Source organism: Brachyhypopomus gauderio, chromosome 7 (genome assembly GCF_052324685.1).
Source record: "Brachyhypopomus gauderio isolate BG-103 chromosome 7, BGAUD_0.2, whole genome shotgun sequence".
Taxonomy (NCBI): domain Eukaryota; kingdom Metazoa; phylum Chordata; class Actinopteri; order Gymnotiformes; family Hypopomidae; genus Brachyhypopomus; species Brachyhypopomus gauderio.
This window is the reverse complement of record NC_135217.1, coordinates 7,566,797-7,593,957: the sequence shown is the minus strand read 5'-3', so window position 1 is coordinate 7,593,957 and position 27,161 is coordinate 7,566,797. Positions and strand designations below refer to the sequence as shown.

The following is a 27,161-nucleotide window of genomic DNA, read 5'->3' as shown; positions in this document are numbered from 1 at the left end:
GTTTTCGCAATTACAGGCAACACGACTGAACAGTGAGATACTGCATTTACTGCCCTGACTCTTTCACGAAGATAAACACATAGATTAGTATTTCTACAGTTCATTACAGTTAAGTCATGCATGCTATTTACATAATAAATATTCATATGAAATTTGTTATATCATTAATGTTGCAATCTCTAATCTTATTTTAATGAAGATTTGGCAATTCTGTATCTCAATATGGTCATGCCAGTGAAATACACTGAAATGAACTGAGATTGTGAGTATAGGAGAGGGTGCGAGAGAGTGAGAGAGTAAGAGTGAGACAGAGTGAGAGAGAGAGGCAGAGTGAGAGAATGAGTTTGTCTGCACATTCATCTTGAAATCTGATTTACTTATTTAGCCTATTTGATTCCCAAACCAGCATTTTCAATGTGCAATTATGTACTCAAAAAAATGAAAGTATTTCACAAGTTTATTGGTCCCTTAAAAGTCGTGACAATAAAAATATTCTACATGTAGCTCTCCAAAGCTTAGTCCTTCAAAATAAAACAAAAATACTGCTTTCTCCAGCTTGGGATTTGTAATATACATCTACAGTTTAAGCTTGTGGTTTAATACTGTCTGACACTGTATCAAAGCCTTTCAGACCAACAGATTTTCACATTAACAAGCTTTACACACTCATTTGACAAAACTATTTTACAGCCATGTTCAGGATAACAAACTAGAATAAACAGACATATGAACGGATATTTCTCTTGTTGGTAATTATATAACTGCAATACACAATGTGTGCAAAAAGACGTCAGTCCGTGAATCCCAAACAGGATTGCATAAACCTTGATAAACCACATGCTGGAACTACACCACAATCATGCCTCCACCATGTGGAGAGGAGGTGGAGATTAGGGGAGAAAGAGGTGGAGGGAAGGTGGAGAGGGCTAGAAGAGACCCAGATTAGAAGGAGAGGAGATGGAGATTGTGGGGAAAGGAGGTGGAAATTTTGGGAAAAGTAGGTGGGGAAGAGGCAGGGATTAAAATTGGGCAGAGAGGAGGCGGAGATTATGGAGAGAGGGGGCGGGGATTAGGGTGAGAGGGGGCGTGGCACAGGCTGCAGCTCGATACACCCCACCGCGTCAGTCAGCCGGCCTCCTCAGCCGAACAGTCGATGCCAGCATAGGTGAACTTCTCATACAGTGTGGTGTTCACATATGTCTGGGGATGGAGATGAAACAGTCAGCTAGTGTATGGTACTCTGCAATGTTATATGCAGCAGGCAGGGGGCAGTGTTCAGCAATCCTGATGGGCACTTGGTCATTTTTAACCAGTACATGAGAGTAATGTGTGTTGTGCAGTGTGTGGTGTGTTGTGTTCTGTCTGCTTCACCTTTCTCTCCTCCAGCATGCGAGTGAGGGACACCAGGATCTGAGTAAAGGAGGGTCGTTCATAGGGTTTCTCCCTCCAGCACTGTCTCATCAGCTCAAAGCTACAGAGAGAGGGAGAGAGGAAGAAGGAGAGAGGATGCCACACAGCTCACCCCTCCTTTAACCTTTAACTTTTTGAAACTGTTGTATGCCAGTATGCTTGTACTATGTGTGTACATAGTTTTATTTACCCCCCACCTCCACACACATACACCCATACACACACACACTCACTCACACACACTTACACTTCGTCATCACAGTTGAGTGGTTTCTCCAGCCGATAGCCCTGGGGTAGTTTTTCATATAGCTCGGCGCAGGTCATCCCACAGTAAGGTGTGCCACCTGTGAACCAGAACCAGCCCAGAGCTCCAGAGTTCTGTTACCATCCCTCTATCCAGAGCTCTGTTACCATCCCTCTATCCAGGGTTCTGTTACCATCCCTCTATCCAGAGCTCTGTTACCATCCCTCTATCCAGGGTTCTGTTACCATCCCTCTATCCAGAGTTCTGTTACCATCCCTCTATCCAGAGTTCTGTTACCATCCCTCTATCCAGAGCTCTGTTACCATCCCTCTATCTAGAGTTATGTTACCATCCCTCTATCCAGGGTTCTGTTACCATCCCTCTATCCAGAGTTCTGCTACCATCCCTCTATCCAGGGTTCTGTAACCATCCCTCTGTCCAGAGCTCTGTTACCATCCCTCTATCTAGGGTTCTGTTACCATCCCTCTATCCAGGGTTCTGTTACCATCCCTCTATCCAGGGTTCTGTTACCATCCCTCTATCCAGAGCTCTGTTACCATCCCTCTATCCAGAGCTCTGTTACCATCCCTCTATCCAGGGTTCTGTTACCATCCCTCTATCTAGAGTTCTGTTACCATCCCTCTATCCAGGGTTCTGTTACCATCCCTCTATCTAGAGTTCTGTTACCATCCCTCTATCCAGAGCTCTGTTACCATCCCTCTATCTAGAGTTCTGTTACCATCCCTCTATCCAGGGTTCTGTTACCATCCCTCTATCCAGAGCTCTCTTACCATCCCTCTATCCAGGGTTCTGTTACCATCCCTCTATCTAGAGCTCTGTTACCATCCCTCTATCCAGAGCTCTGTTACCATCCCTCTATCCAGAGTTCTGTTACCATCCCTCTATCCAGAGCTCTGTTACCATCCCTCTATCTAGAGTTCTGTTACCATCCCTCTATCCAGGGTTCTGTTACCATCCCTCTATCCAGAGTTCTGCTACCATCCCTCTATCCAGGGTTCTGTTACCATCCCTCTGTCCAGAGCTCTGTTACCATCCCTCTATCTAGGGTTCTGTTACCATCCCTCTATCCAGGGTTCTGTTACCATCCCTCTATCCAGAGCTCTGTTACCATCCCTCTATCCAGGGTTCTGTTACCATCCCTCTATCCAGAGCTCTGTTACCATCCCTCTATCCAGGGTTCTGTTACCATCCCTCTATCCAGAGTTCTGCTACCATCCCTCTATCCAGGGTTCTGTTACCATCCCTCTGTCCAGAGCTCTGTTACCATCCCTCTATCTAGGGTTCTGTTACCATCCCTCTATCCAGGGTTCTGTTACCATCCCTCTATCCAGAGCTCTGTTACCATCCCTCTATCCAGGGTTCTGTTACCATCCCTCTATCCAGAGCTCTGTTACCATCCCTCTATCCAGAGCTCTGTTACCATCCCTCTATCCAGGGTTCTGTTACCATCCCTCTATCTAGAGTTCTGTTACCATCCCTCTATCCAGGGTTCTGTTACCATCCCTCTATCCAGAGCTCTGTTACCATCCCTCTATCTAGAGTTCTGTTACCATCCCTCTATCCAGGGTTCTGTTACCATCCCTCTATCCAGAGCTCTGTTACCATCCCTCTATCTAGAGTTCTGTTACCATCCCTCTATCCAGGGTTCTGTTACCATCCCTCTATCCAGAGCTCTCTTACCATCCCTCTATCCAGGGTTCTGTTACCATCCCTCTATCTAGAGCTCTGTTACCATCCCTCTATCCAGAGCTCTGTTACCATCCCTCTATCCAGGGTTCTGGTACCATCCCTCTATCTAGAGCTCTGTTACCATCCCTCTATCCAGGGTTCTGTTACCATCCCTCTATCTAGGGTTCTGTTACCATCCCTCAATCCAGATCTCTTCTCATCACTTTCCCCATTCACACTAATCTTTTTTTTCTAAATTTAAGAAGGGCCCTTTTCAGAGGGACACACAGACCTCTCCAAGCTTTGCAGGCCTACACCTCTCTGCCTTCTCACATCTTCACTGAAATCATGGTCAATTTTAACAAAGAACTCACCTAAACTCACCACCTCCCAGAGAAGCACGCCATATGACCATCTGAGAGAGTGTGAGTGAGAGAGTGAGAGAGAGTGAGAGAGGGTCTTAATCATCAGACCCTCAAACCTATGTAACCCATCATAAGTACATAGCCCATCACAAGTACAACTAACACCTCTTATTCACAACAGAGCCTTACACGTCACTGTTGGTTGTGTACACGCTGTAGTTCAGAGACTCAATGGCCATCCATCGAACAGGCAGCCGGCCCTGTGAACACGAGAATCAACGGGACCATCTCAACCATCTCAGCTCCTCTCTCAACTCCTGAACATCACACCAAACCATGGGCCTTACCATGGTCTTCTTCACGTACACCTCTTGACCACGTGAGAGGCCAAAGTCGGCGATCTTCGCTACGAAGTTCTCCCCTACGAGGATGTTTCGCGCTGCTAAATCCCGGTGGATGAACTGCAAAAACCACCACATTTCAACCAGGAAAGAAATAACATCAAACCAGACATGAATAGATGATGACCATCGCACTGATCAACAGGAAGCGAGGCCACGTGAGAACGGAGCCGGGTGTGTCCCCGCCCCACCTGTTTCTGGCTCAGGTAGTCCATGCCTCGGGCGATGTCGGCAGCGAAGTGGAGCAGCTGCTGGGAGGAGAGGGTGGAGGCGGTGCTGTGGGCGATGGCGAAGGCGGGGTCCGTCTCCAACACCCGGCTCTTCCGCAGGAAGTCCAGCAGGTTGCCGTGTGGAGCGAACTCGATGGCCAGGTACAGGTAGCCTGGGAGATGCGAAGGGGGGGGGGGGGGGGGGGGGGGGGGGGGGGGGGGGGGGCGTGGTCCTGGTTTAGCGTGTGGAGGCGTTAGCGTGGAATAAGGGTGGGGGTAGGGAAGGTCAGGGTGGGGGTAGGGAAGGTCAGGGTGGGGTTCGTACCTCTGTGTTCACAGGCTCCCAACAAGTTGATGATGTTGGGGTGATGGCCCAGTTTACACAGCACCTCCAGCTCTCCGGCGAAGTCCCTGTGGTCATCCTTGGACGCGTACTCTAAAACACCATCAGAGGAAGAGACCTCGCTCAGATTCACCGGCAACAAGACAGCACGGGTAGGGGGTAAGGGGTAAGGGGTAGGGGGTAAGGGGTAATTGGTAAGGGGTAGGGGGTAGGGGGTAAGGGGTAGGGGTTAAGGGGTAATTGGTAAGGGGTAGCCTCACACAACACCACCTTTACATACACCCAACAATAGGATGGGACGTCATAATACAAAACCCTGACACCAGACACCACACCGCCCGATCCACACACCACACCGCCCGGTCCAGACACCACACCACCTGGTCCAGACACCACGCTGCCCGTCCACACACCACACTGCCCGTCAAGACACCACACCCACCCATCCACACACACACACCGCCCGGTCCAGACACCACACCGCCTGTCCAGACACCACACCGTCCAGTCCAGACACCACACCACCCAGTCAGGCACCGCCTGGTCCAGACACCACACCGCCCGTCCACACACCACACCGCCCGTCCACACACCACACCGCCCGTCCTCACACCACACCGCCCGTCCACACACCACACCGCCCGTCCACACACCACACCACCCGTCCACACACCACACCGCCCGTCCACACACCACACCGCCCGTCCACACACCACACCGCCCGTCCACACACCACACCACCCGTCCACACACCACACCGCCCGTCCTCACACCACACCGCCCGTCCTCACACCACACCGCCCGTCCACACACCACACCGCCCGTCCTCACACCACACCGCCCGTCCTCACACCACACCACCCGTCCACACACCACACCGCCCGTCCACACACCACACCGCCCGTCCTCACACCACACCGCCCGTCCACACACCACACCGCCCGTCCTCACACCACACCGCCCGTCCACACACCACACCGCCCGTCCACACACCACACCACCCGTCCACACACCACACCGCCCGTCCACACACCACACCGCCCGTCCACACACCACACCGCCCGTCCACACACCACACCGCCCGTCCACACACCACACCGCCCCTCCAGACACCACACCGCCCGTCCACACACCACACCACCCGTCCACACACCACACCGCCCGTCCACACACCACACCGCCCGTCCTCACACCACACCGCCCGTCCACACACCACACCGCCCGTCCACACACCACACCGCCCGTCCACACACCACACCGCCCGTCCTGCCGGCTCCACCTTCACCCACCTTTCATCCTCTTGATGGCGGCGTCCATACGCAGGCCATCCTTCTTGATGCGGGCCTTCAACACCTGGCCGAAGTTGCCCTCGCCGATCACGTCCTGGAACTTGATGTCGCTCCACTCCAGCGTGGGGTAGGGAACGGACTGAGAGCAGCTCTTGGCCTTCTTGGTCCTGGTCAAGGAGCCCGAGCTGAACTGCACCACTGGCTCCTCACGCTGAGGCCGTTAGAGACACACGGAGGACGCAGGTGTGAACACGGAGACGAAATGAACTTGAGTAATGTAATCAAATCAAGTGCAGTGAGACATGTTTGTAAAGGGAAGCAAAAGGCACACACACGCACGCACACACACACACACACACACACACACACACACACACACACACACACAGAGCGGAGGCGGTTATGAAGGGTGTGTACCATGCGTCTCTGAAACGAGGCTCTCTTCAGCTGCAGCACAATGCAGAAGGCTAGAAGAACTGTGAGGCAGGTCATGCCAGCCGAGCCCAGAATAGCATAGAAGAGCAGGTTTCCATCAACACTGAGTCCATACAGTCCTAAACCCCACACACACACACACACACACACACACACACACACACTCCCATCAACATCAAGTCCATACAACCATAAACCGTACACACACACACACACACACAATCCCATCAACACTGAGTCCTCACTGAGTCTATACAGCTCTAAACCATGTCAACATGGTCAAATCCCCATAGACACATACACGTTCCCATCCGCAGTGATTTTTAGGCAACAACACTGTCAAACCCACTACGACACTACGACACGGCTAAAACATCAGCCAAGCACTAAGTCCATCAGAAACATACAACATTTTCACTCAGTCAGCAGCAGGCATTCATATTAGGACAAGAAACGTCTACTCTTCCCCTATAATGCTCGGGTTAGTCCTCTGTTCAGTGTCTTACTGCACCCAACACCTGAGTCAGCTCAGCCTAACAGAGGTCTTTCTCTAACAAGGAAGCAAAGGCAGAGGGGTAGCAATCACACCCTGTGTGTGTGTGTGTGTGTGTGTGTGTGTGTGCACGTGTGTGTTTGACTCACGTAAGTTCTCTTCTGGAGTCAGCGTCCTCAGGCTGACGGGCGTCTTCTCCTCACTCTGGCCCATGTTGTTTCTGGACCAGAGCTCCAGCAGGTAGCTGGTGTCAGGCCGGAGACCTCTCAGCTGGAAGTGCAGGTTCCTCTGGCCTGCCTGCACCGCTAGCTCCACCTGCTGGCTGTAGTCGTCATTCTCGCTTTCCTGATAACGTATGACCACCTTGGAGATGGAGTGGCCCTCGGCAATGGCCCAGGTGATGATGGCAGAGGAGTCGGTGATGTTGGAAGCGAGCACGTCGGTCGGGGCAGGAGGGAGTTCTGATTGGGTGGAAAGATATGGGCGGAGCTACAGGAGATGCTAGGAAACACCATGCAAACTTTGTATTGTGGTTTTCGTTGTTTTAGACCCTAGTTAAACAATATGCTAAAATATATTTACTATATATAAACTATATTTAGCGCAAATGGAGGAAAGTTTGTGTGAGAAAACCTTCACTAAAACACTCATGTAGAGACTGAGGACACTGAATATAATGCTGTGTCTCAGTAAGGTCTGGCAGAATGGACCCGAGCTCTAATAAGCCCCGCCTCCAGCCCCGCCCCCCCCCTGTCACTGAGCCCTCGTTTACCGTCGCTGAGCGTCCACGCTGCGATGGAGGTGTGGCACTGGTCCGCCACCCTGCCACTCAGCCTGACGGTGCACTGGTACAGGTGGCGTGGTCGTAGTCCCAGCAGCTGGGTGCCTGTGGAGTTGGAGGGCAGCTGGAGACTCCACGCGGGCCCCTGGCCCCCCACCTCCCTGCACGACACCTCGTAGCTCCAGTCGTCCATGTCCAGGGCGGCGGCCGGGGCGGCGTTCCAGGTCAAGTCCATGCAGGTCTGGTTGAGTGGGGTCATCTTGACCCCTACGGGGAGACGCACATCTGCAGTGAAATTCCAGTAGTTTACTTTCTTGTTATTGATAAATATGATGTTGGATTCTGTTGGATAATGTTTTCCATCTGTTTGTTGAATGAGAACAAATTGTTCTCCTCCCAAATAATGCTGTATTAACTATACTGAAAGAGTATGACTGTCATAACTGTATGTGTGCGTGTGCGGTGGTGTGGGCGTGTTACCAAGCATCTGTGTGAAGAAGTTAGCCTCAGGTCCTGGGTAGCCAGTGCCTCCAAGTCCTTTGCGACTCAGCTGAACAAAAGCAATGTACTCCGTCATAGGAGAGAGATTATCCAGCTTCACCTGAGAGCCACTCACTGACACACACACACACACACACACACACACACACACACACACACACACACACACACACACACACACACACACAATAATGCTGTCATTAAGCTCCTCAAACAGCTCCTCTACCCTTAAAATGCATGCAGGCTACAGATGAACAGAACACCTTTATTACTATGACTGTGGCAAAAAAATAACATTTTAAACAACATGGAATTAGACCAAACGGGTCTTAAAGGAGGAAAATATCCCTGGAGCTAAATATGTCCTTTTCCTCTGTCAGAAACAAAGGGTCTTTCCGGGGGAATCATGACATCACTCACATTGTTCTGTACAGTCATATTTTGTTTGGGGACTTTAGGGGAGTTTAGCTTAGCTGACTGATTTTGTTTTCTGTTCTTTTGAATCCGTAACTCAGTGTAAATTACTACTAAACCACGAGGTTTTCCAAGCACCAGAAATTAACCTCTGACCTTTGACCTGAAATGTTCCAGTGAGGACCAGATCACTTGGCCAAAGAATATCAGTGTTTCATTCTGACAGTGACAGAATAACACTATTAATACCACCGAGGTTAAATAACAGATTACGTAAAACCTACACTGTTAGCAAATCTGCAGGCTACCGACAGCAAAAACCTGTCAGAAAGGAAGAATTAGACCACTGGGTATGTTCAGAGGATCACATGTATTATTGTCTGTGGGAGAAAAACAAAACTGTACAAAACATGAACATCATAACAAAAAACTGTCAAGAAAGGACGCCTGTTACCTTCAACAGACTCCCACGCAGAGGAATTGACTGGCTTATAGGTCAGCCGGACAGAGGTCACAGGTCCGTCCCCAGTGTAAGGATCCTTATTGACTAACACTACCAGATGGTATGGTCCACTACCATTCAGTAACGGGGGGTTCTGTGGCTGTGGAGGAACTGTAACAAGACGATAAGGCCTTCAGCGGCTGACCAGACGTCAGTATGTTCCTTCTGCAGATGGTCATTGCTGGACTTTGGCTAAGAGACTCAGATCTGGGATCAGCGGGGGATAAGTATGAATTCATTCTCACCTTTAATGTTGACATTGAAGTCCTTCTCCACCTGGACACTGGTGGTCTTCACCTGACAGTGCCAGCGGCCGGCGTCAGACAGGGTAATGGACTCCACCCTGAACGTGGACGTGCTCTGCTCATTAACTGTCTCTGTGTCCAAAGCCTTTACCAACACCAACAAAAGAAAGATTTGAAGATCAGTATCATCAAACAGAACTCAGAACTCGTCCAAGAACAATCCAAGATCCATTCTGTGATTTATGTTGTACATATACCATATTCACGTAGTCACTAGTGTGTGTGTGATGGGTAAATACGGAGGACAAACTTCGATTGGGGTGAAAATCACTATTGACAAATATGGCACATGTACATTAGTCTATGTGCACGTCCTGCTGTAACTCTACGGTGAACACGATCGGTGAGTCTTACGTATATGATGGTCTTGTCTGGTTTGAGTAGGAGGATTTCTCCGTGTAGTGGAGCCGGCTGGCCTTGGGCTGAGCAGTTCACGGTGAAGGAAGCGCCAGTGTTCAGCTCCATATCCCTCAGACTGCTGACTATGACTGCAGCTACGTCTGTCAGAGAACCACACCAGACACAGAAGGGCCAACCCCAACCAGTGTTCATTATGGAACATGGACCAGGTGATACCACACACGATACCACACACAGTCCTTACTACACACACATCACTCTCCAACACAGTCCACACTACACACACATCACACTCCAACACAGTCCACACTACACACACATCACACTCCAACACAGTCCACACTACACACACGTCACACTCTAGCAATCCAAAAAACACCACTGAGGTTCAATTAAAAAAAACCCCTTCAGAGTCCATGAAAGAAGGATGATTTTATTTCATGTGCACAATTGATTAGATTAATGACAGTATACCTATATACTTTATAAATCTATTGGATTATATAGACTTATAGATTAGCTGCCACAGAAGTTATGTAACCGCAAATTGTCTACACAATCTACTTTATTTGTGTTTACATTTTTGTAATTCAAGTGTTCAAATGAATGTCCCTGGTTTACTACAGTAATGTGTGTGTGCAGGCAGCAGGTGTGTGTGTGTGCAGGCAGCAGGTGTGTGTGTGTGCAGGCAGCAGGTGTGTGTGCAGGGAAACGTGCAGCTCCTTCTCGGTGATCTCCCACACTGACGCAGTCACACACAATGATGATTGATTCCTTTACTGAATTTATAGTAATAAATAACTGAATTGTTTAGACTGATGAAAAACACTCCCACTCTAGATGCACTGATGAACACACACCCTGATAATCATGTAGGAACAAGCGGATGGACTCTCAACATGTGCTGAAGTTTTCTGCTCAAATCACTCACCAGCAATCAACACTTTACCAAATGCTTTTGCAATCATAAGTCAGCATGTGCTTGAAACTTGGGAGAATACAAATGAAGTGATGTGTACACGCGAATAATAAAGTGATGTGTACACACGAATAATAAAGTGTGTGTACACATGAATAATAAAGTGATGTGTACACATGAATAATACAGTGTGTGTACACGCGAATAATAACGTGATCTGTACACACGAATAATAAAGTGATGTGTACGCAAAAGTGCTTAGTGATTTGTAACTTCTGTTTAGCATCTTGGCTACATTAAACTAATTTGCTCACATGAAATAACACGTCTTTCATGGCCTCTGGAGGGCGCAATGAGAAACTGCAGTGGGTTACTGCAGTGCAGTATTACCTTCTTTCTCACAGTGGACACCGTGTTTGCCGGGACACACACACCCTCGGAAACGGTCGCACTTTCCCCCACCCTGACACGCACATTTCAGTTTGCAGTCGGCGCCGAAGTAACCGGGTGGGCAGGCTGTGGGCAGAGGGGGGTGGAACGCCGGGCCACATGATGTTAAACGCAGGTGCTGATGTGGGGCGGAGGTGGAGGTGGGTGGTGTAGCAGGCCTTACCCTCGCTGCAGTTCAAGCCCCTCCAACCAGAGGCACACGAGCACCCGTATGGGTCTCTGAGGCAGAAGACTAGGGAGCGACACTGGTCATCCAGACAACGTTCTTTACAGCTCCTACCAAAGCGACCCTTCCCACACACTAGACACACACACACACACACACACACACACACACACACACACACACACACACACACACACACACACACACACACACACACACACACACAAACACACCATGAGGGATTATGTGCCCATTCAGCTGTAATGTAGAGTCCATATCTAATCTGAGCTTTGACTGTGTGTGTGTGTGTGTGTGTGTGTGTGTGTGTGTGTGTGTGTGTGTTACAGAGACGAGCGTTACCTGTCTCACAAGTGGGTCCCTTGAAGCCTGGCGGACAGATGCACTCTCCTGTCTTGTCATCACACACTCCGCCATTAATGCAGGCTGGGCAGGTCCTGGTACAGTCAGGTCCCCACATACCCGCCCTACAGCCTGTCCATCACAACACCAGCACTTAGCAAGGCAGCCCAAGTCTAATCCTTCCATCCTAAGAATCTTACGCTTTGCAACCATGTTGATACAGAGCAGCACTCTTTTAAACCCCTGAATGGAAATTAGAGGATTCCAGCAACACACATGCATGACTAACAGAATACACAATGTTTACATTTTCTTTATATGTTCAAGATGTTTTAGTCCTATCAGTTGTGTGTGTGTGTGTGTGTGTGTGTGTGTGTGTGTGTGTGTGTGTACTGACTCCTAACTATGAGGCGGGTGATAGCGGAGGTGGCCAGGCCTTCAGAGATGTAGCGGATGGTGTAGATGCCATCATGCGAGGCTCTCACGTTACTGAGGGGGTATGACACCGAGTCCATGATGTCCTCCCTAGGCACGGACGTCTCGAAGAACGGATCTTTGATGATGACAAACGAGAACAAAAGAGTTCAGATGAACCAAGCAGAACCAAATGAAGAATATGACTGCTACGCTTAAGTGAGCGTATCACTTCTCTCCAGCACCAGCGCTGTTTCAGTGTGGCCAATGGAACCCGCTGTCCTTCTGGGTCAAACTTCTTGAACAGGGTGCGGCGGGAGTACCTATACAGAATTTGTAGATGACAGCGTCCTCCTGGGCCACCTTCCTCCTCGTGTAGGAGATGTTGACATCATCTCCAATGCTTGCCGTCACAGTGAGAGCTTCAGGAAGGAACGCCGCTGAAAAATGTTGAAAAACCTTTAAACACCGCCAGCAGACCACGGGATATCATGGCTGCATTTAAGTAGACCAAAAGAATAATAAAAAAAAACACCTAAACTACAGAAATTTATGCACTTTCTGAATGGCCACGAATGACTAATAAATGCCTTAGCCAAGAGGTTAAACATTTCATTCAGCTGTTCCTGGTCTGTTTTCATTAGTTTATACCAAAAGCTAAAAAACAAGATGGAATCTAGGGTCAGGAAAACTGAATGGGGCAACAGTAATGATACAGGGCCCCAGGCAGCCTTGTGCCTTCATGCTGTAAGGGGGCCAATCCCAACTGTTTATTTCTCTCCTAGCATTCTTGTCTGATTGGACAGACCCTGTTTTCTTTGTAAGCATTCCATGGAAATGCTGAACGTTGCTTATTTATCATCTGGACAGTGCTACTGGGGCCTACAGCACTAAGTCAAATAATAAATTAAGCACTGATGAATTACTGCATCAGAATTAGCATTAGCCAAACACAGTGCATTAGCATTAGCTGAACACAGTGCATGCAGTGTTGCCAACTTAGCGACTTTTCAGACCCTCTTGTGACTTTTTTTTTTTTTTTCGGCCCCATAGTTATCTAGGGTTAATTATCTAGGGTTATTAATTACTGTATCTAGTGCAAGTACATTTTGTAGAAAACTGGAAAGGCTTCTCACTTCACAAAGACCACTGTCATTTAGACTATTGTCAGTTAAACTACTGTCAGTCATCTTCACACTGTTTACAGGCAAGAAATGTGATACAAATATACAGAGTTCATCTACCTGGTTGGTAGACTATAGACTAATGTTTTACATGCATGTTAAGTTTGTAGAAGTAATAAGTAAATGTATGATTTTTAAAGAATATACATGAGCCTGCTCTAGTAGTTTGCATTTTATTAATATAATTAAACTATTCCTATGGATTTGGATGTTCTTATAAGTTCCAGGTGGCGTGCTGTGCTTGATTGTTGTAAAGGCCGGCACAGGTAAGGGCTTCTCTCCATGGCATCTCGGCCCTCCTCCTCCAAGTCTGAGTCCATATTTTCCACCCCAGCATGTTCAGACAGGCTTGGAGAGATGGACGCATGAGACAGCGGTGTCATAAAGAGCTCCAGTCCAAGCCTCTGACCACTACAGCATCGCAGGAAGTCTTCGCTGTCTGCGGAGCAAAAGACGCCAGTTGCTGCATCGTCTCGGCTGGACGGCGAACAGTCTTGGGTCTCTGCTTCACGGTGTCCAGGGGACACAGCCTTTCAGGAGGTCTTGGCTGGAGAACAAGGGGACTGCTGTGCACTTTCAGAGTCTCAAGGTTGGACGCAGAGCCCCGAGGAGTCTGATGCTTGCTCTTGTTCTTCACATAGATTCCAGTGGGAGGAGGCCCTCTAGTCACAGCTCTGTCTGTAACATGATTCCCCAACACGTCCACTCTTTGCTCTCTGTCCTGGGTGTCGTTTGGCACAAAGAGGTGGGTGAGGCGTCAGGAGATCCACTGACTTAATTTGACTAGCAGTTGCCTGATGCATCGGTATGGCATTAATTCTACTCAGTGCTGTTCCTGCCACACTCAGAAGGGAGAGATGCACACATGCATCAGGTTTAGTGCCACGTGAGTTTTTAAGACGTGGAAATTTGGTGAGAGCACGGCGCTTTGGATGAATTAGAGGTTTTGTCTTTGATTCTTGTTTCTGCTGAATGTCTGGAAGAAAATAATCAATATTTCTAACAGAAAATCTGGACACAGTCAGAAGACTCCCTTTCATAGCGTCCATCCTCATATTGCAGATAAAAGGCCCGATGATACTCAAAAGAAAGCAAAATCCTAAAAGCAAACGAGTAAGTGTGAGCAAAAAATATCTAGTACAAACATCACAGTAGATAGTCGTTTTAAATATTGCCACTTTTTGCTTATGACGTCATAGCACATGCTGTCGCGTTCAAAGAATAGAATGTGGTTGTCATGACAGTCGTAGGCAGAACAGTTTCTAAAACATCTGTAAATACAAACAGTTTTCTGATCACCAAGTATTTCCTAGAAATGAATGCTGATATAAAATCACAGTAGCTGATTTGAATATTTCTGTCCACAAATTATAGTGAATAAAATGAAAGTCATTTGACTCAAATGAAAGGTATCTTTTGGTTTATTTTATTGGTGGATAAATAAATAAATAAATAAATCTTCAGCCACTACCGTTAAACGTAAGCTAACGTTAGCTATCAGCTAGCGGTGTGGCATCCTTTCAACAAGTACCATAACCGAACACGTTGCTTTAAAACGTGTTTCTCTTAAGATAATCTAAATTCTAACTTACGTGTTTAATCACTGACTAGATATTGTTTACAAGGACACACATCTACACAAACTGCTGGTAAATTGTACTAGCCAGGCTTGCTAACTTGAAGTTGGTGTTTGTTAATATATAAAACATGTTAGCTATCTGGTTCACTATTGCTCGTTTGTAGGATCGAAAACTTCGGATATAAGAGGTAAACTGCTAAATTACTTGAATTCCCGTAGTTTAGGATTCACCAGTAGGAGGTAGTGTGACAAAGGGCTATGTCTGGAGTGTCTACTGTAGCCTGTGCCCACTTTTCAGACCCAGACTTTAAAAAAAAGCGACTAGCGACTTTTTGTGGTGTTATTGGGGACTTTTGGAGACTGAGATGGACACACATGCTCTTCAGTTACTGGCCTCAGCGTGAGTGTGTGAGCCCTGTCCCCATAATACTCAGTCAGACCCACATCGCTCCAAACGAACTGCGCATGCCCAAAGCCGTCGCTGACTCACCCCAGCCCGTTATTTACAGAGCGGGATGTAAATGTAAATGTGAGCCAATGGAGACAATCCCAGCATCTCTGGGTGAAGGCAGGGTACACCATGGGCAGGTCATCAGTCCACCACATGGCCAACACACACACACACACACACACACACACACACACACACACGCACACACACACACACACACACCAGAGGTGGGACCAAGTCAGTGTTTTGCAAGTCTCAAGTAAGTCCAAGTCTTTATCCTCAAGTCCCGAGTCAAGTCTCAAGCAAAGACAGTCAAGTCAAGTCAAGTCTCGAGTCAAGACAAGCAACCGTCAAGTCAAGTCCCAAGTCTGAAACTTGGAATTTCAAGTCCTTTCGAGTCTTTTTTTTACAGGCACCAACGCTTTACGAATGCTACGCTGATGCGTTTCTTTACTCATTTTGTTGGTGTCCGCCAGCCAAAAGATGACAGATCATTTACATTTTATCTTCTCTTAATTACATAAATGTACTTAAACAAGAATGTTTCGTTACATCATTTTACACGAAAATAGCAAGCTTCATCGTAAGCAAGATGCTGTCATTATGAATGGTTATTCTAAACATTTGGATAAAATGTTTAAATATAGACTAATAAAAGGTTAGGGTTATTTTTTCATTGTTTTCTGTTATTGTGGGGTCACATATTCTGATGGCTGCCGTCAGAATTGGTGACCCCAGTTAAAAAGGCTCACCTGTACATCCCATTCATGATTTCTTTGTTGGCTGCAATGGTGAGGGGATGGTAAATCTTGTTTAAGTACATTTAATTAAGGGACGATAAATGTAAATATAAACATCTGTCATATTTTGGCTCGTGGACACCAACAAAACGAGTAAAGAAAGTGCATCAGCGTAGTTTACGTAGCATTCGTAAAGCGTTTGTGCCTCTGAACAGAAACTGTAAAAACCCTGTGGTCACAAAACTCGACGGTCACAGAATCTGGTGTAACGCCGGTCTGCGTCAGAAGGACGGAAATGAAATTAATGGGGCGCACTTTATAAATATTAATATGCGTTTTAAAATTTAGATTTGGGGTAAAAAAAAAAAATCAAGTCTTTGCAAGTAAACAGGTTCAAGTCCAATTCAAGTCCCAAGTTATTGGTGTAAAAGTCCAAGTCAAGTCTAAGTCTCTGAATATTTTTTCAAGTCAAGTCAAAAGTCTTAATATTAATGACTCGAGTCTGACTCGAGTCCAAGTCATGTGACTCGAGTCCCCACCTCTGACACACACACACACACACACACACACACACACACACACACACACACACTCCTACGGGCAATCTAGAGTGATCAATCACCCTAACATGTATGTCTTTGGACTGTTGGAGGAAACCAGAGTACCCAGAGAAAACTCCACACAGCAGCCCAGACCAAGAATCCCAGACCGCCTTGCTGTGAGGCAACAGTGCTATCCACCACACCACCATGCCACCCTACATTAAAGTCATGAAATTATTTTGAGAAGTGACTGCTTATTTCAAAGGCAACATAAGTTGTTCATTTGTTCAGAGTTTATTTGTAATTCTACCATATTTGGTGTGTTTTTGTCTCTCCCACAACATTATTCCTGTACAGCTTCAAAAACTGTATTATGTATTATGCAAATTAGACGATGGCATCATTTAGCGACTTTTTGGACAGCCAATAGCTACTCTCCCTACTGAGGAGTTGGCAACACTGAGTGCACACTGCCTATTCATCGAGATCCCTTCTTACAAAATAAGCCCACTGAGAGATTAACATTTTCTCTGACAGCTCTGAAGAAGGCTGAGTGGAGCTAAACAGGAGGGAGGCCTGTAGACTGTGAGCCAAACAGTAAGCAAACTTAAGCACTGTTGGTTTTCCTATCGCACTTCTGTGCTGATGAAAGCCAGAGAAAAGCCACTCTGCTCAATATGAAATAAAACTACAGTGGATCCAGATGTCTGGGGACGAGGAGAAAGAATAATGACCTGCTTTGGTTCTTTTCAAAATGATTGCACTGTAATTGTCCATTTACCTTCGTTCAGTATTTTGTACGTGTAGATCTTGCTGCTGTTGGAGTTCTTGGCTTGGCAGAAGAACGCGCCGAATATCTCGCTGCGTGTCCTCCAGGTGACCTTGGCTGCGGAGCGGTGCACTTTGTCAGCCGCCATGCTCAAGATCTCCCGCTGCTGGAGCGGGAAGTCTCGGCCCAGGCTGAGGGACGCCACACCAGAGGACGTCCAGTCACTGCTCACACACAGCAGAGAGGCGTCCGCGGCGGACACTACGGGTTCTGGGTTTATCAGAGTCATGTCGGACAGGTCCAGAGCGCTGCCTGCAACACACATGTCCACAAAGGCATTATAGACAAATCTCCACAAGGGTTTTTGTTAAGAAGTGAACTGGGTAAACTACAAGCATTGCGACATTGCAGTTTGGAACCAGAACCACAAATCTAAACATGTGAAGACTCATGGTGATCCTGTGTAAATGACGTTAAACCAGATCTTTAAATCTTAAGAATCCTTAAGAAACAAAGATGCTGCAATTATATCTGAAGAATTTAATCTCCCCGGTATATCTGAACTTTGAATATATTTATACATGTTGACTTCTGACTATATGTCAGACAAACTGCATGTGCACCAATATGCCCTCTGAGCTGAGACAACTCAAATGCCCCTTTAGCTGGAGACTGTTGGATGCATGAACATCCCCTCCCCAGCCCAGACAAGCTGGGCTTTCTGTCTTGTGAGCATTGTGCACAACTCACAACTCATAGGTAACGAAATGCGTAAGAACAATTCTTCTGTATTTCATATAACTGAGGCCATTAGAAAAGTGACATCACTAAACTTTCACTTGGTCTTCATTTTTACTGAGTAAAACGTTTCTTATCCATTCCCATGAACGTCTTAACTGTACGAGCAGAGAGGGAATGTTCTCACTGGTGGAGACAAATAGCAGTGCGACCCCTCTCACTACGAACACACATAAGAACACACATCTCAGAGTTACAGGACCAAACAGCCCAGAGCTACAGGACCACACAGTCCAGATCTACAGGACCACACAGCCCAGATCTACAGGACCACACAGCCCAGAGCTACAGGACCACACAGTCCAGATCTACAGGACCACATAGCCCAGATCTACAGGACCACACAGCCCAGATCTACAGGACCACATAGCCCAGTTCTACAGGACCACACAGCCCAGTTCTACAGGACCACAGAGCCCAGATCTACAGTACTGCACAGCCCAGAGCTACAGGACCGCACAGCCCAGAGCTACAGGACCACACAGCCCAGATCTACAGGACCGCACAGCCCAGATCTACAGGATCACACTGCCCAGAACTACAGGACCACAGAGCCCAGATCTACAGAACCACATAGCCCAGAGCTACAGGACCACACAACCCAGTTCTACAGGACCACAGAGCCCAGATCTACAGTACTGCACAGCCCAGAGCTACAGGACCACACAGCCCAGATCTACAGGACCGCACAGCCCAGATCTATAGGATCACACTGCCCAGAACTACAGGACCACAGAGCTCAGATCTACAGGACCACACAGCCCAGAGCTACAGGACCACACAGCCCAGAGCTACAGGACCACAGAGCCCAGATCTACAGGACCACACAGCCCAGAGCTACAGGACCACAGAGCCCAGATCTACAGGACCACAGAGCCCAGATCTACAGGACCACAGAGCCCAGATCTACAGGACCACAGAGCCCAGATCTACAGGACCACACAGCCCAGAGCTACAGGACCACAGAGCCCAGATCTACAGGACCACAGAGCCCAGATCTACAGGACCACAGAGCCCAGATCTACAGGACCACAGAGCCCAGATCTACAGGACCACACAGCCCAGAGCTACAGGACCACAGAGCCCAGATCTACAGGACCACAGAGCCCAGATCTACAGGACCATGCAGCCAAATGTCATTCTTTCCTCCTCAGTCTGGTGGCCCAACAATAACCAGCACTTATTGTCTCCTCTATCTGGCTCAGGAGACATATTCTCCCAAATATGAGGGGAAGACCACCGAAAAATATGTTCTAAAATTTCAGCTCAGGAACAATGTTTATTGTTTCAATATATTTTGCTGTTATCGTACTAATATATTAAAGCCCTTGTGAGAACCAAGTTTCAAATGCGTAATTAGTTTCATCCTTAGTTTACAAGAAGTGGTGGATCTAACAAATCTCTTTGGCCTGAGTTGAATTAGGTGTGGTCCAGTGATGTAATGATGCAATTATACTGATCTAATAATACTGATTAAAATCATACTAGCAAATATGGAATTTCACAATTGAACTGAAGAGTTTGCTAAAGACCAATACAAACAAAAAAAGCATCAACCTCACATTAGATGACATAGTTAAATCAATAATGACTATCATACTTCAAACTAATACTATTGACCATACTAATCTACAGTCCTGCTTTAGCAGGAGGTGTTAATGATGTCCTGCGTGCTTTGACGTGTTCAGTAGTCTTGCAGGTGGGGCGACTTCCATGTAGACACCAGCTATGCCAGTTCTTCACCCTCTCTGTCAGAGCCTAGAGGAAACATCATGGGCTCAGTCTTGCCACACTTCAGGAGATTGTTGTAGAGTGTTTGGTTCATGGAGGTTTTTACACTCTTGCTGGACACTGGCATCTGGAGGATCTGGCATATTCAGATGAAACAAGAATATGATCGTGCGAAGTGCACAGCCCTGGGTATCATACTGAAGAAGGATCCTCTAACCCTAACCCTTAATCCAAACCCCTGAACCTAACCCAGGGTTGCCAACTCTCACGCATTGAGCGTGAGACACACGCATTTGACCGTTTTCACATGCTCTCACGCCACACTTCCGATATCTCACGCCGAAAAAAAATATCCAGTTTATTTACCTCAGATCCACATATATGATTCAATACGTTGCTAGTTCGCTAGCTCGTGAACGTTTGTGCTTTGTTTACCTTTCAAAGCATTCCAGAAGCTTCCTCTAATTCTACTTTATTATGTAAATGAGTGGGAAGGTGCCAACTTCTTTTTAATACAAGAGGCTGCCTGTTTAATTAGAAATGCTTTTCTCCATGTCCATAACACTGAAAACACCCAAGAAAAACATTTATCATGGATACAATAATTCTGGAAAATAAGGAGGGTGACAACACAACACAACACGTATAGCCTACAATGCCGATATCTTGATTTGTAGCTAAATCTGAGAATCTGAGCTATTGTATCTTTAACAAGTTTAATCAGCACAGGCTTTGAATAGTTCTGGAAAGTGATTAGTGCAAGAGTGCAAAGGGGGGAAACCTCACCCAGCCATTGTTATTGCAAGAATAGTGCCGAGCAAAAGATCTATTGACAGGGTGTGGAGTGTAACTCAGGAGTGACGCCCAATGCAAACCACCCACGTACACACGTACACACACACACACACACACACACACACACACACACACACACACACACACACACACACACACACAGCCTGTAACCCATCCACTTACTCTATATCTGAACTCAGCCTCCAGAAAGGGTTTTTAAAGAGTTAGACATTCTGCAGACATCATGGCAAACCCTGCAGCTCACACGACCCAGTGCCACGAGCCTGACCAGTCTGCGGCCCGCCTGGGCTCTGGGGGCACCAGCTCAGGGTCTGTGCATTACTTAGCCAAACAGGTGTGAGTCTCCACCCACACACTCATCCTTCCTGCTGCATGGAGACAGATGTTGGGATGGTTGCAATCTACATCCTGAGGGAGGTTCCCCGGCATCTGTGAGGAGTTGCTGGACTCTGTGGGGAGTTGCTGACCATGTGAAGATAAGTGTCCACTAATCAAGTGATGAAGATGATGGATGTAGACTGGTGGAACATGAACAGCATCTCTGCCCTATAATAACCATGTATTTACTGCATTTGTTTATCAAAGTATAGATTTTGGAAAACATTGGAAAACCGATTATTTAGTAGCATGCTCTACATTGTAGTGGCCTGTGAGGTTTCATATTTCCCATCCCATTCAGAGTTAAAGTCATGTTAGCCATGCACAGGTGGCTTGGGTCACTGTAGATGGTGGATGGTGGTCACTGTAGATGGTGGATGGTGGTCACTGTAGATGGTGGAACGATCTTCCATTAGCTGCTCGGACTGCAGAGTCTATTGATGTCTTCAAGCGTAGACTGAAGACTCACCTGTTTGTTGAGTTCTTACCAGAGCACTAACTCAGCAGAGAGCACTTGCCGTTGTTCTTAAATGGTATGTCTGTCTATGGTTATTTGTGCTTCTTGGTAAACGTTTAACTTGCAAAAACACTAGGTAATGACATTGACTCCTGTAGTTTAGTAGTAGTCTGACTCAAGGGTATCTTGAATTCTGGCCTATTCGTACTATTACCTAGGATGAATTCTGTGATCAGATGCAAAGCACTTTGGATAAGAGCGTCTGCTAAATGCCGTAAATGTAAATGTACGATCAAAGCCTTGGGGCTTCAGCGCTGTATGACGCTCACACACTCATCATCTCTTGACAAAATGGCGGCACTGTTCCTTGTGACCTTCGCTTTGTTTGCAAAGTTCTAGATGTATAGCTTTGGTGGACAGGCCTCTCAGACATAAATAAGATTGAGGTTAATTAGCACTGGGGAAAGTGTGTGTGTGTGTGTGTGTGTGTGTGTGTGTGTGTGTGTGTGTGTGTGTGTGTGTGTGTGTGTGTGTGTGTGTATTATTGGTCCCGGTCCAAATCGCCCAAGGCATCCAAACAGAGCTGACAAAATGAAAGATGGCTTTTTCCCCTTATCTTTGGTTCCAAGTTGTAAAATATTTTGGTTGATATTGCTGTTGCTGAGGCGATTAGTCTGGTCTGGAGGCCAGGGTGGGCTTGGTGGACTCGCTGGGTTGCCAGATTTCTCTGAGGTGCTACACCACACACGTAAACTGTTCAGTCTAAGCTGGGTACATTAAGGTAGTGGCTCCTTACCCATTATAAAAAAAACTGCTGGACCTTTATCTCTCTTTGATTTCTAATATATTGGACTAATCGTACCATGTGTTTTCTTAAAACTGACTGGAATAAAGATGGACAGTATAGATTTGGGGTATTTAGGGTATATAGAATGGGGACTTGGTTGCTGGGGTAGGGGCTCGGATGGGTGGTGCCGCTGTGGTTTGTCCAGGCGGTGGACAGTGTGGACGTGGGTTGTCCGGGTGATCCACACAGTGCCTCAGCTGCCAAGCATTCGTAATAGGGCTCATGGAATGTTCTGGAGAAATATGCCTTCACACTGGGCCAAGGCAGTGTTTCCCGCCAAATCCCTCAGAGAGGATCTGAGATCTGTGCTCCCTGGCCAGGAAGGACAACACACTTGATCCGACTTATCCAGCTCATCACGAGAGCATTTTAAACCGAACCAGGTCCTGGGTTTAACGGAAACAAAATAAAAGATTTAGAATGAAGCTGTTGAGTTGTGTACTTTGAGAATTTAAAGCCATTCAGAGGTGACCTTCTGAGCTGAGAGCTGAGAGCTGAGGGGAGGTCTTGAGCAGAGATGCACTGCGATTCAGAGCTGTTAGTGATTTAGTGATTTCAAACAGTTTGTAAGCAGAAGAAAGAAAAAGCTTCACATATTGGCTTAATATGATAACATATACTAACAAAAAGGCAAGAACAGCACAAATCTCACCTTAATAAATGTGTCACGCACTAGAAACGCACTTAACCTCTAGAAAGCTACTATCCAAAATTCTTTGTGTCAGTGCTAAATATATGTTGCAAGTAGACATAAAAACAGTCATTTATTAGCACTGGGGGTATCTAGGAAGAGCAAATCCCTAAAATACCAAACTGGCAAATAATGCCTTAAACAAAATGGCTTTTAAAAAATCACTGTCATCCTTAAGAGCAGAGAACATAGTTTACCAGAGAAATCAGGGCTGTTGAATTCTGTAGTAACCACGTCCAAATAGCATAATGTGAAACATGTCCAATTATTCCAGTCACAGTTGTCAAAATATAAAACAGCAATTCCTACTCAAACGCTCTGGCTCATGTTTAATTGCCATCTAACACAACTCCCTTGTTATGTTTCCCTTAGAAACTTGGCGGCACACTGTCACATTGTTTAATCTCAGCTGATGTGTGGTGATAGTGTTCTATTATTGGTCCAAAAGGGAGTGGGTAGATGGCGAGATAAAAGAGAAAGGGGGTGTGGCTATGAAGCAATCAGTACTGGGTGGGGGGGCTCATTAGGTAGGAAGAATACAGGAGTTTAACTTCAGAGGAATATTACTGTTAAATCTTCATTTATCTCTCCAGGAAAACAGATAATCAAATCATCAGGTAATGTGTTGCCCACCACCGCATGGTTTACAGCTCTAAGTCTTCTGTTGCTCATATGGCATCAATATTTATGGAATGTTCTCATGCTTGTATGCAAGAAAACTTTCTTGAAATTTTGGAGATAACCACAGTCACACACAGTCCATTCACACACCGAATCCTTAACTTTGAAGAGGTGCGTTATGGGTAAGGGCATGGGGCTACTAGTCCATCTATCAATGTTGGAGATACCACTCTTCAGTGCCCAGACAACAGAGTGATTGCTCGAAGGAGCCTCAAGACACATGGTTGACTCCCACAAGTGTCTGGACACATCTGGACTCTCTCACTCTTGTAATATCAGAGTCCTGTATGGATGTGTTATGACTGGCTCAGGTCCATATACAGCATAAGAAACATGCTAATTTCTTTTTCACGGCTATCTCACACACACTGGTCACACAGGAACACACCCAACCACACACTGACGTTAGAGGAGCAAGAGACAGAACCAGAGAGTTATCCTCCATCCTCAGAGAGAAACAAAGCAGCACGGAACACATCTCCTTCTGATTAGTTCGCTCTCTCTCTCTCTCTCTCTCTCTCTCTCTCTCTCACACACACACACACACACACACGCACGCACGCACGCACACACACACACACACACACACACACACACACACACACACACACACGCACACACACGCACACACACACACACACACACACACAAACCCTTTTACTATGGATCTATGGAGATTTGTGGGACAGTGTGGTGTACGTCAGCAAAATCACACTGACGCTACTGCAGTCCTTCTCACACTCATAGCCTTAAAACCAACATGAGGGAGGCAATTCCCTAATCTCTAATGCTAGAAGTGTGATCATACACATGTTTAGGACATTTAGCAATCTTAGCTCATAGCAATAGCTTTGTACAAAGCCCTCAGCCTAGACACAATATATCTGCCCCTGCACTGATTTAACAGAACTTACCAAACAGAACTTACAGAACTTACCAATAAGTTGAATGCACTACACCAAAACGTGTCATTGGCCAAAATATTTCTTGTGTTCAGCATACTCATATCGAATACGTGTATCTTATGATTCCATATCTAATATTTCAGTACCATACAGACCTCCTTCAAGAAACATAACCTGATGTTAATATCAAAGTTCTTTGTAAGTAAGAGTACAAGATAACAAATAAAATATAAATATATAGATCTCAGTATATAAATGTTAGTCAATTCACATTACATAACCCGCACCATTAACAAACAAGAGTTAGTCGATCGTTTATCTGTAGGGGAGCACGTGAAACAAAGCACGGAGATGAAGTCTCCTGTGGAGGACCTTGACAGACCGCCACACCGCCTGTGATTAGATGGAGAAAGGTGGAGCAGGAGCATTACAGGACAGAGAGCACCACCGACCTGATAAGCAGCAGCCGAGCAGGCACAGGGCGGCAGAGAGGGGCAGGGGGCACATGATCGCCCGGCCGGGGCCACAGGACACGCGCGGGATCCACATCCACAGAGAAGAGTCTCAGAGCTCACAGATCCCCAGAGAAGAATCCTCACGGCGTCAGAGACACCCTTCTCCATACATCCCTCCTTCTCAACTAAAGTAGTAGAACTCTCCCTTTCTTTCTCTCTGTCTCTCTCACACCCTGTTTCTCTTTCAACCCACCCCCCTCTCCGTACCCTCTTGTCTCTTCTCTGTCCAGGCACAGGGAGTAGAAGTTCCTTTTTCCTGTTTCCCCTCTCTCTCTCTCTCTCTCTCTCTCTCTCTCTCTCTCTCTCTCATTAATGGGCTCTGAGGATAGGAAAGGCAGCAGTCTGAACAATCGCTTGTCATTAACTACGGCTCCTGCTTCAACCCTGAGGGGAGTGGTTCCCACCCTGACCTTTCCAGAGACTTTTCACGAGGGTAGGGGAAGAGTGACGGGGGGAGAGAATATGTCTGAGAGAGAGTGTGTGTGAGAGAGAGTATGTCTGAGAGAGAGTGTGTGTGAGAGAGAGTGTGTGTGAGAGAGAGTATGTCTGAGAGAGAGTGTGTGTGAGAGAGAGTGTGTGTGAGAGAGAGTATGTCTGAGAGAGAGTGTGTGTGAGAGAGAGTATGTCTGAGAGAGAGTGTGTGTGAGAGAGAGTGTGTCTGAGAGAGAGTGTGTGTGAGAGAGAGTATGTCTGAGAGAGAGTGTGTGTGAGAGAGAGTATGTCTGAGAGAGAGTGTGTGTGAGAGAGAGTGTGTGTGAGAGAGAGTATGTCTGAGAGAGAGTGTGTGTGAGAGAGAGTATGTCTGAGAGAGAGTGTGTGTGAGAGAGAGTGTGTCTGAGAGAGAGTGTGTGTGAGAGAGAGTGTGTGTGAGAGAGAGTATGTCTGAGAGAGAGTGTGTGTGAGAGAGAGTATGTCTGAGAGAGAGTGTGTGTGAGAGAGAGCGTGTCTGAGAGAGAGTGTGTGTGAGAGAGAGTATGTCTGAGAGAGAGTGTGTGTGAGAGAGAGTATGTCTGAGAGAGAGTGTGTGTGAGAGAGATGGATCAAATACAGTGATCTTACTAAAGTATTCTTACCCATAAAAAGTACATTTGAATCTGACATTTTCTTTGGCCAACATTTCAATTCTGTGTGAAAAAAAAAGTTTATTTACATTCTTCATTCTGTTAAACAACATCGTTTACAACGTCGTTCTGTTAAAACTCCATAGTTCTCTCTGTGAACCACCCCGCTGGGGACATTTATTCAGAGGTTATATGGATCTGGATTCAGAAGCTAGTAGCAGTTTGCCAGACAACACACACACACACACACACACACACACACACACACACACACACACACACACACACAGCTGGCTTCTCAGTAGTGCTCCTGTGCCACTTGTTTTTGTGTGATTTTGAACTATTAGCTCCAGCTTAAGGTAGTTATCTGGCCTTGTTTTTTAGAATACTGTATTATTAATCACCAGTGAGTCACACTTATTCCTACACCCATAATGAACTCTCCATCCAGCTCACAGTCATCCCTACACCCATAATGAACTCCCCACCCACCTCACACTCATCTCTACACTCAAAATGAACTCCAAAACCACTAACCACTAGTATGCTAATCCCTGTTAACCTGACAAAAACAGCACAGACTCACCCCAACAGCCCTATTTTACTCTAATGCTAACTCTCACTCACCCTTGATTCTCTGACACTCATACCTAGTTTAACTCAGTCACAACAAATGTAGTTTTAGCCCCACACCAGACCAAGCAGGGGGTTGGAGGGGCAGATTACATGCTGCTGCTGTGTGTGTGTGTGTGTGTGTGTGTGTGTGTGTGTGTGTGTGTGTGTGTGTGTGTGTGTGTGTGTGTGTGTTTTGCTAAGGCATGTGTGTTGTGTGCGTTTTGCTAGAGTGGACAAGCAGTGAGAACCATCGGCTGTATTTACCCTAATTTTCAGCTGCAGGGCTCCTCTTGGCATGGTTGGAAAAATATTCTCATGGACCTTTGACTCTTGAAAGGAACAGGTCTAAGG

General features: G+C 46.7%; 1 protein-coding gene across 2 annotated transcripts; it reads right to left on the bottom strand.

The window, feature by feature from the left end:
* Positions 1–439: 439 nt before the first annotated feature.
* Positions 440–25,485, bottom strand: tek (TEK tyrosine kinase, endothelial). Of its 2 annotated transcripts, none has more exons than XM_077011359.1 (23): positions 25,072–25,485; positions 17,328–17,627; positions 12,374–12,490; positions 12,034–12,189; positions 11,637–11,768; positions 11,274–11,411; positions 11,051–11,176; positions 9,736–9,881; positions 9,322–9,466; positions 9,029–9,187; positions 8,140–8,274; positions 7,651–7,944; positions 7,028–7,339; positions 6,368–6,504; positions 5,951–6,161; positions 4,644–4,754; positions 4,301–4,491; positions 4,056–4,169; positions 3,898–3,968; positions 3,718–3,758; positions 1,658–1,754; positions 1,372–1,471; positions 440–1,200 (listed from the first exon to the last, which is right to left on the bottom strand). In XM_077011359.1, exons 1-23 carry the CDS (start codon positions 25,166–25,168, stop codon positions 1,126–1,128), a joined length of 3,405 nt encoding a protein of 1,134 aa, XP_076867474.1. In that variant the 5' UTR covers positions 25,169–25,485; the 3' UTR covers positions 440–1,125. The 2 variants fall into 2 exon arrangements, with proteins under 2 accessions (XP_076867474.1, XP_076867475.1); XM_077011360.1 differs by having other exon boundaries at positions 7,651–7,926.
* Between the last annotated feature and the right edge of the window lie 1,676 nt (positions 25,486–27,161).